Source organism: Globicephala melas, chromosome 3 (genome assembly GCF_963455315.2).
Source record: "Globicephala melas chromosome 3, mGloMel1.2, whole genome shotgun sequence".
In the NCBI taxonomy this organism is placed as follows: Eukaryota; Metazoa; Chordata; class Mammalia; order Artiodactyla; family Delphinidae; genus Globicephala; species Globicephala melas.
Window position 1 is genome coordinate 34,539,290 of NC_083316.1, and position 21,798 is coordinate 34,561,087.

The 21,798-nt window shown below is 38.4% G+C and overlaps 1 protein-coding gene and 1 pseudogene across 3 annotated transcripts; one reads left to right on the top strand and one right to left on the bottom strand.

The window, feature by feature from the left end:
* Positions 1 to 806: 806 nt before the first annotated feature.
* Positions 807 to 21,584, top strand: RIMOC1 (RAB7A interacting MON1-CCZ1 complex subunit 1). 3 transcript variants are annotated; one of them, XR_009563368.1, is made up of 7 exons: positions 807 to 1,097; positions 5,910 to 6,016; positions 8,181 to 8,324; positions 9,472 to 9,603; positions 10,494 to 10,608; positions 16,238 to 18,434; positions 19,232 to 21,584. XR_009563368.1 is itself a non-coding variant. In XM_030882022.2 (6 exons), the coding sequence occupies exons 1-6, from the start codon at positions 998 to 1,000 to the stop codon at positions 16,519 to 16,521; spliced, it is 882 nt and encodes a 293-aa protein (XP_030737882.1). In that variant the 5' UTR covers positions 807 to 997; the 3' UTR covers positions 16,522 to 21,584. The 3 variants fall into 3 exon arrangements, 1 of the variants encoding a protein (XP_030737882.1); XR_009563367.1 differs by having other exon boundaries at positions 16,238 to 18,124; positions 18,263 to 21,584; XM_030882022.2 differs by having other exon boundaries at positions 16,238 to 21,584.
* LOC132596987 (protein FAM136A pseudogene) lies at positions 5,450 to 5,864 on the bottom strand (annotated as a pseudogene).
* Positions 21,585 to 21,798: the final 214 nt, after the last annotated feature.

The following is a 21,798-nucleotide window of genomic DNA, read 5'->3' on the forward strand; positions in this document are numbered from 1 at the left end:
GGAGATTATTCAAGATATACTGTGTCAAATTGAAAAATGAAAAAAATGAGTTAAAGATTTGTTTGACCAGAGGCAAGAAAATAGGGACTGCAAAGTGGAAGTTAGACTCCTGAGTGCTTTGAAACTCACAGTTGAGAGGATGAACTTTTCACACGAAGGGCTTTAAGACATGGTCTTCAGATGTATGGCAATAGAAATTTTGTAAATGCAAAATTTTTGTACTATTGGACGTGAGATGATGATGAATATGTTAAATGTGAGCTGGACAAAGCAGACCAGAAATAAAACAAACCCAGCTGCTAAAATTAAACTTTAAAAAAGCGACCCTCAACCGCTTGGACTGGGAATTTCCACCAGTGTTTGGAGGTCCCCACCTAGACGCACAGTAACCTCTTAGAGACTTGGATGTTCTCCAGGAGAGCCAGTCCTTTTTTTTTTTTTTTCTTTAACCAGAGAAGGAATGATTAGTTGCAGCAAGGAGGGAGAATACCAGGGATCTTTCCCAAAGCAGTGTCTCCCAGGCTTTGCATATTTTAGGCAACCAAAACCAGACAGTCCTATTTTCAGACTTTCCTGTCTGCTCTATTGACTGCGGCTGCAGCCCTGGACACAGGTCAGACACCAGCCAGCCACTTCGGCACTCTCTAGTCAGAGGCCCCGCCAAGCCCCCTCCCACCCGCACCCAGAGATCTGGCTTCTCATTGGATCAGCGTGGGGACATGGGCGGCTTCCGATTGGTTTAGAGGAGGGGCGGTGCATCCTGACGTCACGCCTTCCCTAAAAAGTCGGCCTGCTGGTCAGGGTTCTGGAGAGAGAATTCCGAGAAGAAAATAACCCGGAACAACCTGTGAGGGCCTGAGCCTGCCCTCTTTTGGAGCTGGGGTCCCCTCCCACCTATCAGGAGAGCTCCACCCCCCCACTCCCCGCCAGCGCCGGGGTATCAGGTGACTTCAGGCCGGCGTAGTCACGTGACTAGGCGCGCCCGCCCGTTGTGGCCATGGCGGCCTCAGGCTCCGGTGTGGTGAGGCGAGTGGAGGAGCTCGGGGACCTGGCTCAGGCCCACATACAACAACTTAGCGAAGCCGCCGGCGAAGATGGTGAGGGAGCCGAGGAGAGGGAGGGAGGTGGGCGGGCGGATGGTTGTCCAGAGCTGGCGGTCGACGGCCGTAGGGGCTGAGGCTGCGGCCTGTTGTCCGTGTGGATCCCAGGCCAGGACTGCCGAAGGTGTTGCCCTTCTGGCCCGCGCTGCGGGGTCGCTAGTCCACCTCCAAGAACTCACAACGCCTAAAGGCAAGGCGTTTGCTTCCAGACCCCATTTTTCATAACCCGTGAAAAGCGCTGAAATCCCAGTCATATTAGTGCTGCTTGTCTTTAACTGTCTCGGTAGCAACTGGGAAAAGGGCAAGATCTGGATGGAAGTACACGTGGAAGTTTAAATGAGTTGTTAAAGTTGGATGATGGTACGCAAATAAGTAATGGTTTTGCGTGTAGTAGAGATAGCTAGGCGTGTATAACAGTTCGACTTTTTCATTGCTTCGTTGTGAATTTCTGTGTTATGTTTTGGATTCTAAACTCAGCTGTAAACAATACAGAAGAGATTTACATTGGTATAATTTCGACGATTCTCTCACATTCATCACCTCAGGTCTCACAAGGGCCCTGTCAGTACTAGAATACTTTCTTGGAAATGTCTAATTGGTTTCCTTTGAAAAACTGACGGAGAATTACTTGGACTTTTGTTCTCTTTCAATACTTACCAGCTGCCTCTACGTTTCTACATTATTTCCTTTTGAGTTTTGCACCTTTACTACAGATAGACAGTTTTAAAAATTCTTGTGGACTGTCTCATTGTCATCGAACTCATAGGAAAATAGTAGTGGAACGTTTTCCCAAGCGATTGAGTAGTTGGTGAATGTATTGAATAGCATCCATGATAAAATGGCTCTAGTTCCAGTGAAGATTATTTGCTGGATTTTCTTTTCTTAGGGGTATGTTCTTAAAAACCCACAGACTACCCTGAGCTGTTTTCTTTTTTGGTTTGTGGTAAGTGAATCACATGACTAGTTAGTTCATGGACAGTAGTAGCTGTACCTGGAAGTGTATCTAAGTTACTTCTAAGTAAGCTATTCAGTGATCTCCACCCCATTCCAACTCCATTAGAATCAGTCTAAAGAGATCAAAGAATGTATGCTATTCACTTACCATTGAAACCAAAAGCCATTGTCATTTTCCAATGGACGAGTTCTTTAATCCAGTCTAGAATGAGGACTGAAGATGAAAGTGGTATATATTCTTGTTTGGAGGCTTTAAAGTTCTGAAGTGTACTGGAATTAAAATAATAGTGGTCCACATAATGAGCTATTCATCAGTATTACTAGCAAGATTTTCTTATATTTATGAAGTTTAATTAAAACATGGTTGCATGTATTTGAATTGAACTTGTATTTTCCCATAGCACAAAAATAATATGCACCTAAAATTTGTCCTTTAATGATATTTATATTAGGTTATAGGGATTGATAGTTCCTGTTGTCTTTAAATTAGATCAGATACAACCAGACACTAGTCCATCTAAGAATACTCTCCTTTTTACCTCTGGTCAATTTTTGTTCATTTATTTCTCATTGTACAAGCATAGTATGTTTACTTTATGGAAATATACCATGAGAGGGACCTTTTCCAGGGACTATGTAAGAATCACTTGTCTTTGCCTTGTCAGTCACTACCTTGAATGGTTAGGAAAAATACTACATTTCATAAAAATTTTCTAAAATTGTGAGCCATTATCCCTCCACCTTTGTAATTATGTCATGAATTCATATGAGATACTCCTTCAGCAGCGGTTCAGTGAACTAAGTGCAAGTCTTTACATTTAAAATAATCCTGCAAATTAAGAAGAAAATATCAACTCAGTGTTTTAAGAAGTACCTAAGGAGTACCATGTTTCATACAATTTAGTTCACAATAGAATTTTTTTTCTGAGCTGTGTGGATGATACTTCTGGGCTGAGGAGAGATAGGAGGGCAGTGCTAAAGAAGTAGTTTTCAATTTAGGTGAATAGTGGACCTTAAAGCGTTCAGAATCTGGTTTAGATACAGGTTAGGCTTTACCAGGGAAAACTTAAAGTCATCATATTATTGCCAACAGATGCAGCTTAAGCTGGTGGTGCTTTTGTTCCAACGCTGAGCAGCTTACGTACCTGTGTAGATGCTGAGGCTGGATCAGATGGACCCTCACCAAGTGCTACATTTTCTGTCCATTTGCCAGTGAGGGGAAAATGATATATATTTCAGGAGGAAGCCACAGAGGGGCATACTTAGGAACTTAAGCGTCTTGATGGTGGGCATATTTAAATTTGACTACGTGAGATGATGCAGAAGTGTGGATGGCACCTTGGTATGGACACTTTGTAGGTTAGGGAGGAAAAATCCATAAGAAAAAGTGAAAACATCGAAGCAAAGAGAATATGACATAAGAGAAAAGGAAGAAATTAGACCATGTAGAGGGGAAGTGAGGGGGAGTTGTTTTTAGAGGGTATATCAGAAGTATTTAGTTTAATTTTGTCTAGGTTTTGAAGGCATAAGTAATTTGTCCCATTCCTAGGTTTTTAAAGGAGTAAAATATTCAGGTAGTTTGTGTAATTTTAATTGTAACAGCTATTTGCATACATAAATACATAAACACAATTATAAAGTTATAATTGCTCAGAGTGCTTACATTTTATGAGGCATTTGATTTAATCAATCATGTTATTTTTTGGAGAATATATTTATGAAGTTATAAGTTAGTGGAAGTCCTTTCTGTAGATTTATATATATTATTTGTACTATTCCAATACAGGTTTTAAATTTATTGCTTAAATATTTTGAGTATGTCAACATCATAAAAGAAACATTATGAAAATACAGATTGCACTTAAGAAATGGCAGCTGAACCTAGAAAGTTTTCAGTCCAGCTTTCAAGAATAAATTTCCATGATACATTTAAGTAGGATTAGGCATTATGATGTACTTCATGTTTTACGAAAGATATTATTACCATGCTGTAATAATTTCATTTCATCATTTTAGATATGTAACTTTTTTCATTTAAATGACACTCTGAAACTATGTGAAGTAATCATGGTTTTTTTTTTGAAGAAAAATTAAGTCTTATTTATTTTTAAAACCAAACCACTAGGAAAATATATCACAGGCTTGAAACAGCAAACAGACATGCTGTATTATCATTTCAAGTAATAAGTTGGTAAAAACACAGCAAGGTCCTTAATAAAATGATAAGGTGCCAGAACTGGGGCAAGAACAACGCAGGTCGCAAAAGTGGTATCTGGTAACGGAGGGCTGTCCCTTTTTTTGCCCTAAAGGAGTCACAGCTCGCCCCTGAGTTGCTTACTTTTTCTTCTTTGACCTTCGTGTTGCCAGGGGATTGTCTCAACAGAGCTCTGTTATTACAGGGGGCAAAGTAAGCAATACTGGGTTTAGGCTTTCATTCTGTTATGTTTCATGAAAACAAGATTTTTCCAAGGCCAGTACTTCATAGCTCTCTTAATTATGCAGCTAACAATTCCTCTTTTGCTGTTCATTCCTGAATACTAACATATAGCACAATCAAAATCCCCTTTCCCTTCAAGGGTATCACTGCAAGATTGTCTTGTCACTCAGCTGACTCTGCTGCAGACACCCTTAGGGCCCATTATGGCTGCCAGTTAGAGGGAAGGTTTGCTTCCCCTACCGGTGTGATAGCGCTTCTTATATTTTTGCAGGGTCTCCAGGCTGAAAGATGTAATGTGTGAGAATTTTAAGAAATGTGCATCCACATCTTGATGGCCAGAAATGAATATCCGCAAGGACCCTTTCAAAGTTTTTATCCAAACTACCTCTCCCAACTCTACATCTTAAAGTAACTTCATGCCCTTGTATATAAAACAAAACCAAGCAAAACAAATCCCCAGAAGCCCCCCTTTCCCCTTCTAAATTAGTGACCTCATGGATTTTGTTTTATTTCCAGTTTGTGGAAAATGTGGTGATCCTTCTGGTAAACAGGAAGTTGGCAATGAACAGAAACACCTCTCCTCACACTCTACCAGCTCATAAGCAGGTCAGATGAACCTGCCAGCCTGTTGATATCTGTGTACTAAGAGAAGCTGGTACCTTGGAGGGCTCTGGTTTGGTACAAGGGAGACTCCCTGCTGCCAGGATAAGCACTTGCCACATGAAATTCAGGCTCACAAAAACTCTCCTGTGCTATCTCTGACCCAAATTTTAGCACCAGGTTTTTTCACTTTCTAGGATTCAAACACAAAGGAACCAGTGTCCAGAGGCAAGTGACATAGGCCTTAAACTTGCTGCCATCCTTAATTTCCTCATTCATAAACTTTAGAAAACCCAAATCCGCATTCCTCTTTTTAAATAGATTCCTGCCTTCAGCCCTGATGGCCAATAGCAGACATCTATTTCCCAATGGATGAGAGAGAGCTCCTTCATCTTGGTCACGGTTGGGATGAGGTTTATGTGGTCATCCACACACTTGGTCACGCAACTCTCCAGCTGCCGCTTCACCTGAAGCTCTTTACTCCCTGCATCTATTGAATCTTTGGCTTTGTCGTTGCAATGCATAGTGCACTGGGCCAGGCGGTCCTGGAACTTCTCTAGCTCGCTGGTCACCAGGGCCTGGGCTTGAGCCAGAGGTGCATGGCAGCGCTCAATGCACTGGTGCACTTGCTGCATGGACGCCTGGCTGTCCTCACAACAGCTGGCGCTGCACCGGAAAATGAGGCCCTGCATCTTCCGGATGTTCTGTCTCTTCAGACTCTTCACCATAGAGTCCACCGCCTCCTGCACCCGGAGCTGCTGCAGCTGTGCCATGATGATCCCACGCTGCTCCAGTAATCATGTTTTTATCTCTTATAGATCACTTTTTAATTCGGGCCTCTGCAGCTCTAGAAAAATTGAAACTTCTGTGTGGAGAAGACAAAGAATGTTCAAATCCATCAAATCTTCTTGAACTTTACACACAGGTACTGAAACAGATGTGGTTTCTGACGTTGTTGAGGCAGTTTGCTTATTTAAGAGGGTTACTCCAAAATTTAGGTGTGATGAAAGCAGTTTATTCTCTATTTAAAGTGTTTGTGTTAAAAAAACTGTATGTATAAAGCATATAGACTTGAAGCTGTAAGGCAGTAAGTATCCTTACAAAGAAGAAAAGTTTATTGGATGTGTTGATAAAAAAGGAAAAAAAATCTTGCAGATAACAGTATTGCTTCCTTTTATAGATAATTAAGCAAAACTCTCAAATGGGGCTTCCCTGGTGGCACAGTGGTTGAGAATCTGCCTGCTAATGCTGGGGACACGGGTTCAAGCCCTGGTCTGGGAAGATCCCACATGCCACGGAGCAACTAGGCCCGTGAGCCACAACTACTGAGCCTGTGCGTCTGGAGCCTGTGCTCTGTAACAAGAGAGGCCGCGACAGTGAGAGGCCCGCGCACCACGATGAAGAGTGGCCACCGCTTGCCACAACTAGAGAAAGCCCTCGCACAGAAACAAAGACCCAACACAGCCAAAAATAAATAAATAAATTAAAACAAAACAAAACAAAAAAACACTCATGTGCAATTTCCAAGGTGTGAAAGCTTAGTCAGAGGGAATGGAGGTTTCTATAAGGGCTCTGATTATTTTTTTTTTCCCTGAAATTCACCTTTCCTTTGGATTCTCAACTTGACTACCTGTGCTTTTGTTATGCAAGTCCATAAGATTTTTCTGTTCCCCCCTTTTTTTACTTTCCTTTCAAATTCAGACCTTTCTACAGATAAGATCTGTTTTCTCAGTTTTCTCAAACACTGCTGAGGCAAGTGGACACTAAGAAACATAATTTTGAGGGACTTCCCTGGCGGTCCGGCGGTTAAGGCTCCGTGCTTCCACTGCAAGGGGCATGGGTTCGATCCCTGGTCAGGGAACTAAGATCCCGCAGGCTGTGCAGTGCAGCAAAAAAAAACCAAAACACATAATTTTATTATAGTAAGTAACATTTGTATACCACTTTATAGTTGACAGAGTGCTTCGTATGCCCGCCCTTGATTGCCAAGGGATAATAAAGATGAAGTGGTTTATAGGAAATAGAGTAAACTTAGTGAAGTTTCCAAAATGCACGTTCATAGCACTTAGGTGCCTGACACTCTGCTTTCTGTTAGGAGGTACATGGAGATGCTTTCTGCCTTCCGATGCGGTTGAATGAGCCTGTAACAACTACCCACAACCCCCCGAGAGCTGTTACAATTTGGGAGAAATTTACCTCTCTTTTCTTTCAGAAGTTTCCTTGCTTGTCTTGTTTCTTTCACATGGGAGAGTTCTAAACATTTTAACTTATTTCTAAGAATAAGGCAAAAGAATTAGAAATATAGATTAAAATTCCCCAAACCCCTTTGGATCTTACTTATCGTTCTCAATCACCAGGTCATTTTCCTTAGTATGATAATCTCTCCCTTCCTGGCTTAGACCTTCTACACGAGAGCACTTAACACTTAAGTAGTGCTGTTTGCTAGGTAATGTTCGAAGTGTTTGCATATGTTAATTCATTTTACCCTCAAAGCAAGGGACTTTGAAAGGCATTTGGATCAGTTTCTTCATTTTGTCAATGAAGAAACTGGCTCCAAAACAAAGATAAAATATGACTTGTCCTTTGTTAGAACTCAGTTTCCTTAGTCTTAGTCCAGTAGATTAAACAAAGAAAAAGGATTGGGTAGTTTTAAAGTGCTGGTGCTTCATTTGAGAAACAGGTAATCCTTTGAAGATTCGGTATACAAAACTAGAGGTAGTGACCTTGTCTTGATATGGCAGGCATTTAGAAAATGTTCAGGAAGTATATATGTATAAATAGCAAAGACTATAATAATTATACTTTTCATAATTATATTGTATATAGTTAGCTTATCTGAATTAAAACATAAATACCCATTTTACTTTTTGAGGGAAACTAGATTATCTTAATTCAGTATTTTAGTAAAATCCTGTGAAGTTTACTATAAAGTTCATCTTAGATTATATTTATAGCTAGATATTTTGACTACTTAAATACTGTGCTAGAAGATTTAAATGTCTAATAAAGTATATATATGTAAGATTAAACTATAAGAATTATTTATTCAAGTTGAAATCATTTATACTTTTTTTTCTCTTTTACTTCAGGCTATTTTGGACATGACATATTTTGAGGAGAACAAGCTAGTAGATGAAGATTTTCCTGAAGATTCTTCACAAAAAGTAAAAGAGTTGATCAGTTTTCTTTCAGAACCAGAAATTTTGGTTAAAGAAAATAACATGCATCCAAAAGTAAGTTTTGCACAACTATGAATTATGGTGGAATGCTGCTGATTACTGTTATATTATCCTTTAGAATCTGTATTTTTTTTTTCTTAAATGTATCTTTGTTTTAAATTAAGATTGAAGGAGGGACATAAGAGTTCAACATTTCAGACTGATGTCACAACTCAAGTATCATATTTTTGTAAATATGTTTCAGAATGTTTGTTTGATGGAATTATATTGTAACTACAGTGCCTAGTAATTTTCTAAACATACACATTTGCTGTTTCTGCTCCCTTTACTTTTACAAGATGCTGTGTTTTCTTGAAGATCCCTAGTAACCTAATACCACATCTCTCGTCCTTTCAGTCTTCTGCCTGGACATTTGTTGCCTTTCTTACCAATGATCACCCCATCCCTTGGAGGCCCTGCATGCTCCTCTTCGTCTCTAAGAAGCCTTGCTCTTGCTCTTTTTCAAGCATCTCCTCTCTCTTCCAATCTGGAAACATAGGCACTCCCCAAAGATATCTCCTTAATCCTCTGATAGTCTGTAGTTTGTCTTTGCTTGACAACTTGTTTTTACTGCTGTCTCTGTTTAGATGATTCCAAGATTTTTGTCTCTAGCCCTGGCTACTCTTTCAAGCAAATAATTTCTCATCTTGAACTGTCCGCTGGCTTTCTCTACGTAGATATCTTTGTTGCTGTTTGTGTTTATCAGGGAATGCTAACTGTGGAAACAAATAATCCCAAGTTTTAAATGATACCACATAGTAAAAGTTTGATTTATTAAAATTGTTTTTGTGTATATCTTTTCATTGTTTTATTTTAGCAGTAGTAGAAATTGTTTCAAGTAACATATTTCTGAAAACTTATTTTTTCAGTCAGATTATGGAATACTTATATTTCAAATATATTAGAGAATTGGCTACTAAAATACTTGAACATCAATTTTCTAGAAATATTTGTAAATTGGAGTAGTTATTTTAATTTTCACGTAGCAATAGATTTCTATATTTCTAATTGATTCAGAGTAAGGCATTCCTGTGTAGGTTGCTAAGTAAAGAGCAAATTTTGTGAAATGAGTATTTTTTAATTGCTCAATATTTTGAAATTTAATTTTGATTTTTACAGACACGAAGTTTCTCTTTTTAGCTGTGTCTTTGTTGTATTTCAGCACTGCGATTTGCTTGGGGATGAACTCCTGGAATGTCTCTCTTGGAGACGAGGAGCCCTACTCTACATGTATTGTCATTCTCTCACCAAAAGGAGAGAATGGCTCACAAGAAAATCTAGCTTGCTTAAAAAGGTGAAAAAGCATTCCTCATACATGTTTTATCGTTGACATTTATAGGTTTCCAAAAGCTGTTTAGTACAGGATTAAGAGTAGAGGAATCAAAGGGCCTGGGTTGGCATTCCAGGCCTGTACTTACCACCTATGTAATCTTAAACAAATTGGAATTACTGTGAAGATTAAATAAGATAACATGTAAAAACCCTTTGTAAACTGGGAAGTTTTATATGTTTTTTTTTAAGTTCTGGATTTTTATTTTTTATTGTACAAGATAGATAATCTATATTAATTTCTAAGCATATTTTTGGCCTGAAGAAAACAAACTTGGTTGTGAGCCTCTCTCTATCAGCAAATCACTCCTAAAGATCCCACATGACCCTGCTCCTAGGAAATTGTGGCCCTCTGATTTTTCTTGACTCTTCTGACCAAATTAGTAAATCCAAAGATCCTGTCTTAATATTTGTATCACTAAGGATCCTTCCTAACTTAGGTTGATTGTACACATGGTTTATGTGGGCCTGCAAATGAGAGGTCACACTTTCAGATGTAAAAGTTTGATCATAATATTTCTAAATTGTAATAAAGTACATCCATATTTTTAACAAGTTTTTGAACACATCTTTATTATCTTTAACCTCTTCTTGCTCTGATGACATTTTTGACAAGTATATTATTGAATCATGTGTTCTTGGTTAATGATTTCTCTTTTTTTCCCATACTCTTTTACTAATTGGAGGGTTATACTTATAAAAGTTTTGGGGTAGTAGGTCCTTATATTGTAATGTAATAATCATATGATATATCTGTATATTAGCCAATATTCTCTTGAGTAAAAATATTAACATTTGAAGTTTCTGCAGTTCTGCATCTAATACTTGGATTCTTTGTCTTTGACTTTCATTTAGTACCTTGTTGATGGAATCAGTTATTTGCTACAGATGCTGAATTTTCGGTGTCCCATCCAGTTAAATGAAGGAGTTTCTTTCCAAGACCTAGACACAGCTAAATTACTGAGTGAAGGTAATGTGATCCTTTTTGTAGTTTTCTAAGTGTTTTAAAGCATTTTTAAATTTTCAGAAGTTTACTAGATTTAACTTTGATTGAAATAAATTTCAGGTTACATTATAGACAGAAAAATAATAAAAGGGCTTTTTAAACAATTAAAAAAGTCTTCTCACGTAATATAGAGAAATACTGCTAATCTCTGCTTAGTAATTTAGGGACAGTAATATATCATGTTGCTTTTACTTACTTTGCATCCCCACAAAGCCCTGATCCTGCTCTAGGTTCAGCTAATTGTAACAGAGACTGGAGGTAACTTTTATTTTATTTTTATTTTTTAAAATTTATTTTATTTATTTATTTGGTTGCACCAGGTCTTAGTTGCGGCAGGCGGGCTCCTTAGTTGTGGCTGGCGGGCTCCTTAGTTGTGGCATGAGAACTCTTATTTGCAGCATGCATGTGGGATCTAGTTACCTGACCAGGGTTGAACCCAGGCCCTCTGTATTGTGAGCGCGGAGTCTAAACCACTGCACCACCAGGGAAGTCCTGAGACTGGAAGTAACTTTTAAACAAGGAGAAATTTACTGCTTTTTCACTTCAAAAAGGTCTAGAGCTGGTTATGGTGGCTTCATGGCATCATCAGGTTCCTCTTTTTCCTCCATCGTCTTTCAAAGTGGAGCGCTACAGCTTCAGAAGGAGGCGAGTTATATAGAATGCATGTAAACAGTACTTGCCAGAGTTGTGCAACATGCATCCCTGTTGAGGACATTGCTTCCATTCTCAGTGTCTCAAGATGCTGCTGGAGCTCCTTCCGTCTCACCTGTGTTCCAGTCCATAGGAATGGCAAAATGATGTTTCTTTCAGCCAGGTCTTTCTTTCATCCTTCTCAAGTTTGTTACAACACTTAGAACACTTCTACCTACATTTCACTGGCCAGAATTTAATCACATGGCTTCATATAGCTACAAGGGAATCTGGGATGTATAGCCCTTTACATGATACATTGCCATCCCAAATAATGTCTCTTTACTAAGAAAGAAAGGAAGAATGAATATTGGGTGGTAACTGCTAGTTTCTGTCATAAACTTATATGCACTTAAAAATGTTAGGAACTGGATATAGAGCATCATTTGGGTTTTAGACTGAGGTTTGAGAGGGAAGAACCACTTACTTTTAGCGTCTCTTTTTACAAATGGAAGAACTGAGGTCCTGATATGCCTGATAAGGTCACATAGCTGGCAAGTGATGTTAGGTTCTTTGTGTAAACTTTCTTTATGCTTCATCTGAAATTTTGGGGAAATTTTGATGGGGAAAATTCAAACATGGGGAATAAGAAGAAAACTTCTTAGGGAAAATTCTGTGTTTTAATTCTATAAGTGTATTTTAATTCTTTCTTTGTTAGCTTCTATAGGCTTTTCCTTTCCATTAGAAAACATCACACAGAAAAAAAACACCATGATTTAAGAGCCATTAACATATGACTGGCTACTGTTGTCCAAAAGTTGTTACCTTCAGTTTATTCAGGCAAGTAGCTGGTCCTAAAAAAACTTGTGACTATAAGGTGCTCCTTCAGTGGGCATGATGTTTTGACAAACATGGGGTGTTTTGATTTATTTGTGGGAAGTATTTATTCCAGGTAACTAGTGAACCGATTACCTGCATTAAAAATGATCTTTCTAAAATTTCCTCACCCACATGGATTGATTTAAAAGAAAAAGCAGAGATGGGCATTAAAGCTTATTTAGAACCAAAGAAAAGAGCACAAGTCACCAATTTCCCTTATTCTCCCATTTCTAGTCATAAAGTCATATATTCTCATGGCCTAGAATTTTTTTATCACGATGCTTGTGATACTGGTGTCTTCTCTTGGATTATAATTGATTACACTCGCCTCTATCTTCCATTGCTTCTTCAACAGGGGAATCAAAGGCACAGAAAGGGTCTCTTTTTTCCAGGAAACAACAAAACAACATCAACTCCCTAGCAGTTTTGCCACAGGCATCAGTCCTCTTTTGGTGCTGACTTCTTGCTCTCATCTAAAGCAGTTTGTTCCTCCCTACTTCATTCCTCAAGATGTAGATTAGAAGCCAGGAAGCCTACTTTTCATAGGCTAAATTACTCTTAAGGCCCTGGTGGAATGGTTCTAATTTTTTTTAAAATTTTTTGTTAGTCAATATAAAAAACATAATTCGGAATAATTCTTAGTACTAATTAGAGAGAAAAGTTCTATGTGAATCATCAAAATATTTTTGTGGCCAGATCTTAATGATAATTTGCCTGATTTTACATAAAACTCAAAACAGTGTATACTTAGTATGATTTTTATTTCGTTTTCCAAGGTGAGATAATCATTTTGTCCTTTGGTCATTACCTGTATGCCATTAAATTTTCAGCTTTTAAAAATTACCAGGTAATGTATTCAGTAAATCTTTTTATCTCATTTCTATGGTTCATTCTTCTGTGGGCCCTTATAAAAATAGCCTTGTCAGGATAACTCTGGAGTTAACTAGGTTAAAAGATTGTTCAGCTGTGCACATCCTTGGGTTATGCCCTTTTTATGCCACTGAAGAGCCCCCTTCCCAGCAGCCTTTGGCTCATAGCTTAGCCCAGAACCTGGATTTCAGATGGCTTAAAGGAGCAGCTCTGAATTGACATCACTAATTGCTTGGGTAGCTTGTTTAAAAATACAGATTTCTTTTCTTTTCTTCTTTTTTTTATGTTATCCTTTTTTTTAAAATTAAATTTATTTATTTATTTTTGGCTGCGTTGGGTCTTCGTTGCTTTACGCGGGCTTTCTCTAGTTGCAGCGAGCAGGGGCTACTCTTCGTTGCAGTGCTCAAGCTTCTCATTGCTCTGGCTTCTCTTGTTGTGGAGCACAGGCTCTAGGTGCGCAGGCTCAGTAGTAGTGGCATGTGGGCTCAGTAGTTGTGGCTTGTGGGCTCTAGAGTGCAGGCTCAGTAGTTGTGGTGCACAGGCTTAGTTGCTCTGCGGTATGTGGTATCTTCCTGGACCAGGGCTCAAACCCTTGTCCCCTGCATTGGCAGGCAGATTCTTAACCACTTCGCCACCAGGGAAGTCCCCAAAAATACAGATTTCTGTGTATCACATTCAGGTTCTGATTTAATATGTGGAGTTCAGGAATCTATTTTTATAATCTACCGTAATTATGATGCAGTCAGATTTAGACATCAGTGCTTCTAGAGAATGCCAGTCTGGCCACCTTTTTTTTCCTATGAAGGTCATCTTTCTGCCATCACTTTTACTTCATGGGTTATTCGCTCTCTTCCTCCCTGCACCCCGCACTCTCTTGATGTGTTTGCCAAGGATATAAGCAGTGCAAAGTGAAGTATTTTATTGAAAACAATGCTGATCATTAGCAGAAAAAATACCAAGGAAAATTTGTAGCAGCAAAAAGACTATAGCTACAGAGTAATGGATTCCTTGGCGGAGTAGAGAGGGAGAATGTGTAATTTTTACGTTGTTCATTTCTTCCTTTGGTATTTTAATGCAGTACAGTAGTTTAGCATAGTCTGTGGACCAGCAGCCTCACCCTAGGTCCTAGGACTTTGTTAAAAATGCAGATTCATAGACCCAATCCCATACCTGAATCTGAAAGTTTTGGAGGTGGGAGCCCAGCAATCAGCATTTCAACATGTCCTCCAGGTAATTCTAATGCAGGCTAAAGTTTGAGAACCACTCTTTAGCATATAGCTATTCATTCTCTCCTCAGAAACACCTTTCCAAAGGATATCTGTGTACCTTGTTTAACCATCACTCCTTGTTAATATAAAGGATGAGGCTAACTTAGAGTTGGGCACAAATTGAATGCCAGCTCTCCCTTAAGCAAACACTTCTCATCTTTCCCAAGTGGCTTCACTTTGTGGGACTTACTTCAGCTCTTCCTCCTGCTTAAAAGTTAACCTTCTTTTCATTTTTGCTTCTGTCTCCTTACTCCCCTCTACCAGTCTTTTGAGGAATAATTAGGGTGTAGGATCACAAAAATGAAAAAGGATATAAATTCAATGAAATGTCCTATCTAATATGAAATATAATTCTGCAGTGAAAATCGTTAATTTGGAAAAAACAGCAAACTATTCCTTAAGAAAACTCCATGAAATTAAGGAGGGCATGTGGAATCTTGATTTTTGTGAACTGGGGCTTAAAGAGCTTTGGTGAGTTGCACAAAGTCAATAATTTACACCCAGATCCTCTTGATTCTAGGTCTGTTTCTTTTTATATTCTAAATAACATCTAATGCTATTCCAGCTTTTTCTATGAGGTTTATGACCTTTTAGCTATGAAGAAATGAAGTGAAAAGAAGTGATTATCGGTAATATGCATTGTACTTACTGAGTTGTTTTATACATAGAAAGCATAATTTATAGAGTGTAGCCCATCGTATGTTCATGAATGCAAGCCTCAGATTCTGCTCTTATTTCTTTTGTTGATATAGCAGTGTAATGAATCAGTTCGTCTGCTAAGCTTATTCCTTCTCTTGCTACTATTTATAAGCTGAATTGGAGGTGAGGTGAAGGGTTACCTATAGGGACAAACTCTGAGACTACCAAAAACTTGCAATAGATTCAAGATAATACAGACTGTAACAGTTTTGGAAGCTGAATTTTTCTTGTATTTTTATACCTCTAGTACTATCATAGTCATTTCTGATGAGCCATATTAGGTGAGCAACTGAGATTATGATGCTCATTTATTTGAGGTAAACTTTTCTAGTCACACAAGTACCTGTCTAGTAGAATAGATCATTTATTTGTATTTTATGACTTGAAGAAGTTAAATAGTCATATAATTTAATAGCACTTCATGCATTTTTATTTTATGTGTTTCTTAAGAAAATTCCATGAAATAAGTAGGGCATGTGGAATCCTGATTTTTGCAAACTGAGGTTTAAAGAGCTTTAGTGAGTTATACAAAGTCGATAATTTATCCCCAGATCTTTACAATTCTAGGTCTTTTTGTTTTTATATCAAATTAATATACTTTGTGTGTCATAAATGTTTAATTATATAATCACCTTCCATAATAAGCACGCTTTCAACTTTTGATGGGAATCCTGCAATGTATTCCTTTTTCCTGGGAACATAAAGCATCTTGGATACAATTTAACATCTTTGGTAACTTAGAATCATATGGCCTCTAAGGGACATGATTATGCAGGATCATCTCTGTACAATGCTGTAGAAATATAGGAACTGTATTATTGATCCTGAGTATACCCCTAAATAAAAGCTGTGTTCATGGATGGGATTGAGGGAATCTCTGAGTACTCTGAAATTGTATGTGGAATATGGGATGTACGTTCTGGGAGAGGTTCCATCGATTTAGATTAGATTCTCAAAGAGATCCTAAAGCGAACACCAGAAAGATGAACACACTGACCTATATGATTCTTTAAAAATAATTCTTTTTTTGGGGAGGGTGGGATTGGGTCTCTTTTATAGATAAAATAGAGATAGAAGTGCCTATGGAATGAGGATTGTGTTAGTGATATTTGGCTTTTCTAAGTACAGCTGTTAAATGAGAAGGGAAAATGCTTAATGATGTAAAAAGATTTTATTAGAGTCTTAATCACCAGGGTTTCTTTTTAAATTTTTAACTTCTAATCTCTCAACTTAAATGACTTTCCCAGGAATATTTAGTGACATTCATTTGCTGGCTATGATGTACAGTGGAGAAATGTGTTATTGGGGATTGAAGCATTGTGCAGATCAACAGCCAGAAAATCATGAAGTGGATACTGGTGTTTCTGGAGCAAGCTACACTACACACAAAGAACCTTTGGATTTCCGAGAAGTAGGAGAAAAAATTTTGAAAAAGTATGTATCTGTGTGCGAAGGACCCCTGAAAGAACAAGAATGGAATACAACAAATGCAAAACAAATTTTAAACTTCTTTCAGCATCACACTAACTAGTAAGTTCATCTACTCCTTTTCAAACAGGAAAACAAAAAGGCTCAGGAAATGGAAGTTCCAGAAAAGAAGACATATTGATACTGAATTTAGGAACATTACACTACATAAAGATAGCCAGCATGGTTACCCTTTTTTAAATGCCATCACCATCTTTCACTATATATTCTTTTTATTTAAAAAAAAAAAGATTTTTTTTGATGTGGACCATTTTTAAAGTCTTTACTGAATTTATTACATTATTGCTTCTGTTTTATGTTTTGGTTTTTTGGCCGCGAGCCATGTGGGATCTTGGCTCCCCGACCAGGGATCGAACCTGCACCCCCTTCATTGGAAGGCAGAGTCTTAACCGCTGGACCACCAGGGAAGTCCCTCACTATATATTCTTAAACCTGTGAAGGAATGATTCTTTAACATCTAAAATGGCATTTATGTTATTCTAACTCACTCTGAACTACAGATATCCTGTAACTAATACTAAGGAGAAATCCAATTTATCTCTATAAAGAGTTTTTTTCTATTACTTCAGATTTTTTTTTATTGTGGTACAATATACATAACATAAAATTGAACATTTTAACTGTTTTTAGATTATTTTTTAATCTCCCTGTCTTGAAGTTTGCTGCACTTCAGAGATTAAAATCAAGTCCCCTCTTTGCTTTGTATATATGCTATAGATATAAAAATTGGCAAAATGAAAAATTTTGACCAACATCCATGTACCATTTCCAGACTAAGATAAATAATGAAAGACTCCACAAAAGAATTTTTGTTTGTTTCACCACATACTACTAATGGCATTTAAAATTTTTAGTCTATTAGGCATTTTATAAAAATTTCAAAATTTTCCTATTTTGTTTCAAAGAATATGCACGGTTTATTAAATGAGTAATGAAGATAAAACCATGTTAGGTTAGTCCGCCATTAGTCTTATGTCTTTAGAGCACATCTTTTCATGTTTTGAAATTTTAATAGTTTTTGTCTTTAATTGTAGGGGTGAGTGTTAAAGGCCGAGAGCCCCACCTGGTATCTTGCTGACAGTCTTTCTGTCTACCTCAGTTCCTGTTGTCGTCTTGGGATGATCTGTCTGATACCTTGCCAATATCCTTCACCTCTGGGCCGTTGACTTCATCACATTCCAGGAACTTAACTCCCACGGCCTCAACATGAATATCACCATCCTGAGTTTCTCTTTCTGAAATCTTAAATTTCAATAGCTAATGACGTTCTTATCTTTCCAGTTTTTTACTTCCTCATTTTGATTGATTCTTCTCCCTCTTATTTCTTTTGTATCTCTTTAGCTTCCTCATAGCCTCCTCCTCTTGCTGCCCCCTTTTCTCCTCACCATAGCCTCTTTCAGATTTTCTTCCTTCCCTGTCCAGCCTTGGCCTTATGGGGCACCATATGACGTGCTCTCCACAGTCCCTTCAAATCCATCTTCCCCTGGTCTTTCAGCCTAATCATTCTGCAGTCCCTCAACATTGAATTAATCCTATCGTTCTACCTTCTTTTTTGGGGATGCTGAGTTCCATGTGAAGTTCCTGCAGCTCCTTCAAAGTGGAATCACTCTAAGTGTCTTGCCTTCAGCTTTAGAAGAGCCCTCAGTGTAAGCCTTTTGTCTGTTACTAGTGTGGCCCCTGTCCCTTTCCCACTGTGGCTAATCCAAACCTCTAACTTGCCTCATCACTCTCCTCTGGCCCTTTGTCCCCTCCCCTAGCACATGGCTGTTGGTCCTGTCTTACAGAAAATAGAGACTATGAGGAGGTCAGTGTTTGTTCACCCATTTTGCCCTGCTCATGTCCCCGCTTTGAGGAGGAAAAGAGGTATCCTGCTTCGTGTTGAAGACTAGTCTCCACGTTTCCTCTCTGCCGGCTCCCTCATTCCCCCGACGCTTCTCTTTTTTCTGCCAATATCCTGTACGTATTGCTCTTTTCCAGAATACTGTTTTTTCTTTTTCCTCCCTCTTCTCCCATTTTTCCTTCCTTCCTTCCTTTCTCCCTTTTTTCTTTTTTACTTACTCTAAATACAGTTGACCCTTGAACAACACAGGTTTGAACTACGTGGGTCTACTTATACGTGGGGTTTTTTTCAGTAGTAAATACTACAGTACTACACAATCAGTGGTTGGTTGCATCTCCGGATACAGAGGAATTGCAGATATGGAGGGCTGACTAAAAGTTATATGCAGATTTTTTTTTTTTTTTTTTCCGGTACACGGGCCTCTCACTGTTGTGGCCTCTCCCGTTGCGGAGCACAGGCTCCGGATGCACAGGCTCAGCAGTCATGGCTCACGGGCCCAGCAGCTTCGCGGCATGTGGGATCCTCCCGGACTGGAGCACGAACCCACATCCTCTGCATCGGCAGGCGGACTCTCAACCACTGCGCCACCAGGGAAGCCCTATATGCAGATTTTTGACTGCTAGGAGGATTGCACCCCTAACTCCATCATTGTTCAAGGGTCAACTGTGCATTTATGTGATGTTATTGATAGCCACAGCTTCTATCACCTGTAATGTTAGGCTGACTCCCAAACCTGTAGCTTGAAACCCAGCTTCTGCTTTCTAAACCTTCTTTCTAACTGCCTATTAAATATCTTCACTTAGACATCCCATAGTAATTTTAAATTCGATATGTTCAAACAACTAATCCTTACTTTTCATCTAAAATCTTTTCCAGTTCATGTTTTCTCTTTTTTTGATCTTCCACGAAGCAGGGCAACACAGAATGCTGTAACCTACTTCTGCCTACCGTGCCAGCCACATCTCTGCAGCTCTTCCTGTGTGATCATTTTCTAGTCCAGTGTTCCTTAGGCTCATTTTTGATCAACATTCTGATGGAGCTGCTTGGGACAAGGAGAGTCTCTCCCTATCTCTGCCTTTGTCTCCTTGTTTATCCTTACACAGCTAAGAAGATTTTTATTTAACTTAGCTTTTACAAGTTTTGCTATGAAAATAACCTTTGTGCTTTCTAAGTATAAATGTTTAAATCACAGACTGCCCACCCTCACCCCACCCTTTTTGGAGAATCATGATCAATCACAAGTATACTAGTTCCTTCCCCAATGTGCTGTGTGTATTTTTTCCTCAATATCCTCGTTACTTCTGGCTGGAACACTTTGCCCTTCTTTGTAGTCAAGTGAATACCTATTTATCCTTTAGGACTCAGCTCCAGTGATATTGGATCCATAAGGCTTTTTCCAGCCCTTTTCAGTCAAAGTTACATGTCATTCTGCTTCTGCTCCCTGAAACTTCCCCAACCCATGTTATCACACTGATCACATTGCTTTATAGTCATTTTTCTTATGAGTTGGCAAACTCCATATTTTAAAAATGTATCTTTATGTATAGTGCTTAATGAATAGTAGGCCCTTAGTAATGTTTTTGAATTAATAAGAGGTATGATTCTTAAGTGCTGAAGTCTGCCACAAAAGGGTTACTGCTCTTGGATTCCAAACTGCCCTGACCTCTGTACCAGTGGTTGACAAGGCCAAGAGGGAATTACTCCTCAGAGGAGTAAAGTATCATTTAGATCTAGAACCAGAGAAAAGTAGAGAGCTTTCTCTTCAGAAGCTGGGAACTCCATTTTGTCTTCATGACCCTGTGAACCACTTGGGTCTCTCACTGGTTGGTACACTAATGGGGCTACTGTTGGGTGCTTTTTGTACAACTTTTTCATCCCCCACACAATTGGAGAATAATTTGTAGACCATAACAGTTATAATGCTTTTTACTGTGATGTATTACAAAACAATGGACAGGACATTTTGTATGTGTTAAAGCCTGCTATGTAAATTCTGTTTCATTTAGAATGGATTAACTTCAAAATACCAAATACTCCACATAAGAAAAGTACTATAATTACTGTAATTCACTCATCAACAACTATTATGTGCCTATTACATGCTAGGTTTTATCCTAGGCACTGAGTATATAGCTTTGTAAAACACCAGAGTTTGTTTTCTAGTGGAGGAAGTTAACGCATTTTAAGAAATAAATGTGTAGCTTGGTGAGTGATGAGTGCTATGAAGAATAAAGCAGGGCATGGGGCTAGTGTGACTCAAGAGGGGTGCTGTTTTATTTAGGGTGGTTGGGAAGGCACCTGTAAGCACCTGCCCCCTTCAGCATTTGGCTCTACCCCTCTGGTTGAATACTGTTCAGTGTGCCATTGCACATTCAGTATATTCATGAAGTTTCTCTTTCTTATGGAAGTTTTGATGCTGAATTAAACAATGAATCACAACCTAAGAACTTCTCATTTTGATCCCATTTAAAGGGTTTCTCTCCAGTGTGGCCCTTACTAATGGGTAAGTGATAACCTAAAGACCTTGTAGCATTTATTACACTTGCAGTTTCTCTCCATTTTGAACTCTTTGATGGTTACTAAAACTCTGTTAAAGGATTTTTCATAATCCTTAAATTTGTATGGTTCTTTTCCATTATGAATTTTCTCATGTTATCTAGGCTTTGAGACTTAGTTAAAGGCTTGTCTGCTTTGCTGCATTTATAGGGTTTCTGGCTACTGTAAATTGTTTGATGCTGATTAAGGTGCAGATCATGAGTGAAGACTTTCCCTTACTTGTTTGCATACAGTAGAGTGAGGTGAGAGTCATTGGCTAAAACCCCACAATGAAATTTACATTCCTGCCTTTACAGTCAGTCCCACTGGGAATTCTCCGATGTTCATTAAAGTGGGAGATTCATTTTAATGCCATTTTTTAAAAACCCACAGCTGGCTTATATGCTAGTTTTAGATTGCTTGTCACTTTTCTCTCTCCACCTTCCAGGGCTCCTTTTCTGACTCCCATAAGGATACCCCTTCTACCACAGAATACAGGATTCCATAGTTCTCTAGTATCACCTCCTTGTATTATTTTTTTTAACACAATATGAGCTATCATGGAAGTATTACATTAACATACATTTAATGTATCCACAGTTAAAATATGCATTATGTATTCGTGCTGCTGTTCCTTACTGTTTTTTATTTTCCTACTTCTAGTGAAAATTTCCAAGTAAAATGTTTTGGAGCATATAAAATTTAAAAAAAAATAAAACCATAGTCCCATATTTGTATCTTTATTTTCTTTTATATCTGAGTGTTGTGTCAGAATGAAAACTTTTATCATGTTAGTTTACGATTTATAATCAAGCAGGACCCTATGGGGCCTTTCTGGGACAGATTCCTCCCCTCCCCCCATGTCCTCCACCTGCCTCTTGTTTATAGAAAAACTTTAGCCTCCTAGGCTTTCCCCAAGTTCCAAAAATAAATTTAATCAGAGAA

What these genes read in the sequence shown, in the direction of transcription:
- RIMOC1 (XM_030882022.2), top strand. Translation starts at nt 998, where the DNA reads ATGGCGGCCTCAGGCTCCGGTGTGGTGAGGCGAGTGGAGGAGCTCGGG. An exon ending in TTCTTGAACTTTACACACAG is followed by an intron (nt 6,017 to 8,180) that starts GTACTGAAACAG and finishes CTTTTACTTCAG; the next exon opens with GCTATTTTGGACATGACATA. An exon ending in AATCTAGCTTGCTTAAAAAG is followed by an intron (nt 9,604 to 10,493) that starts GTGAAAAAGCAT and finishes ACTTTCATTTAG; the next exon opens with TACCTTGTTGATGGAATCAG.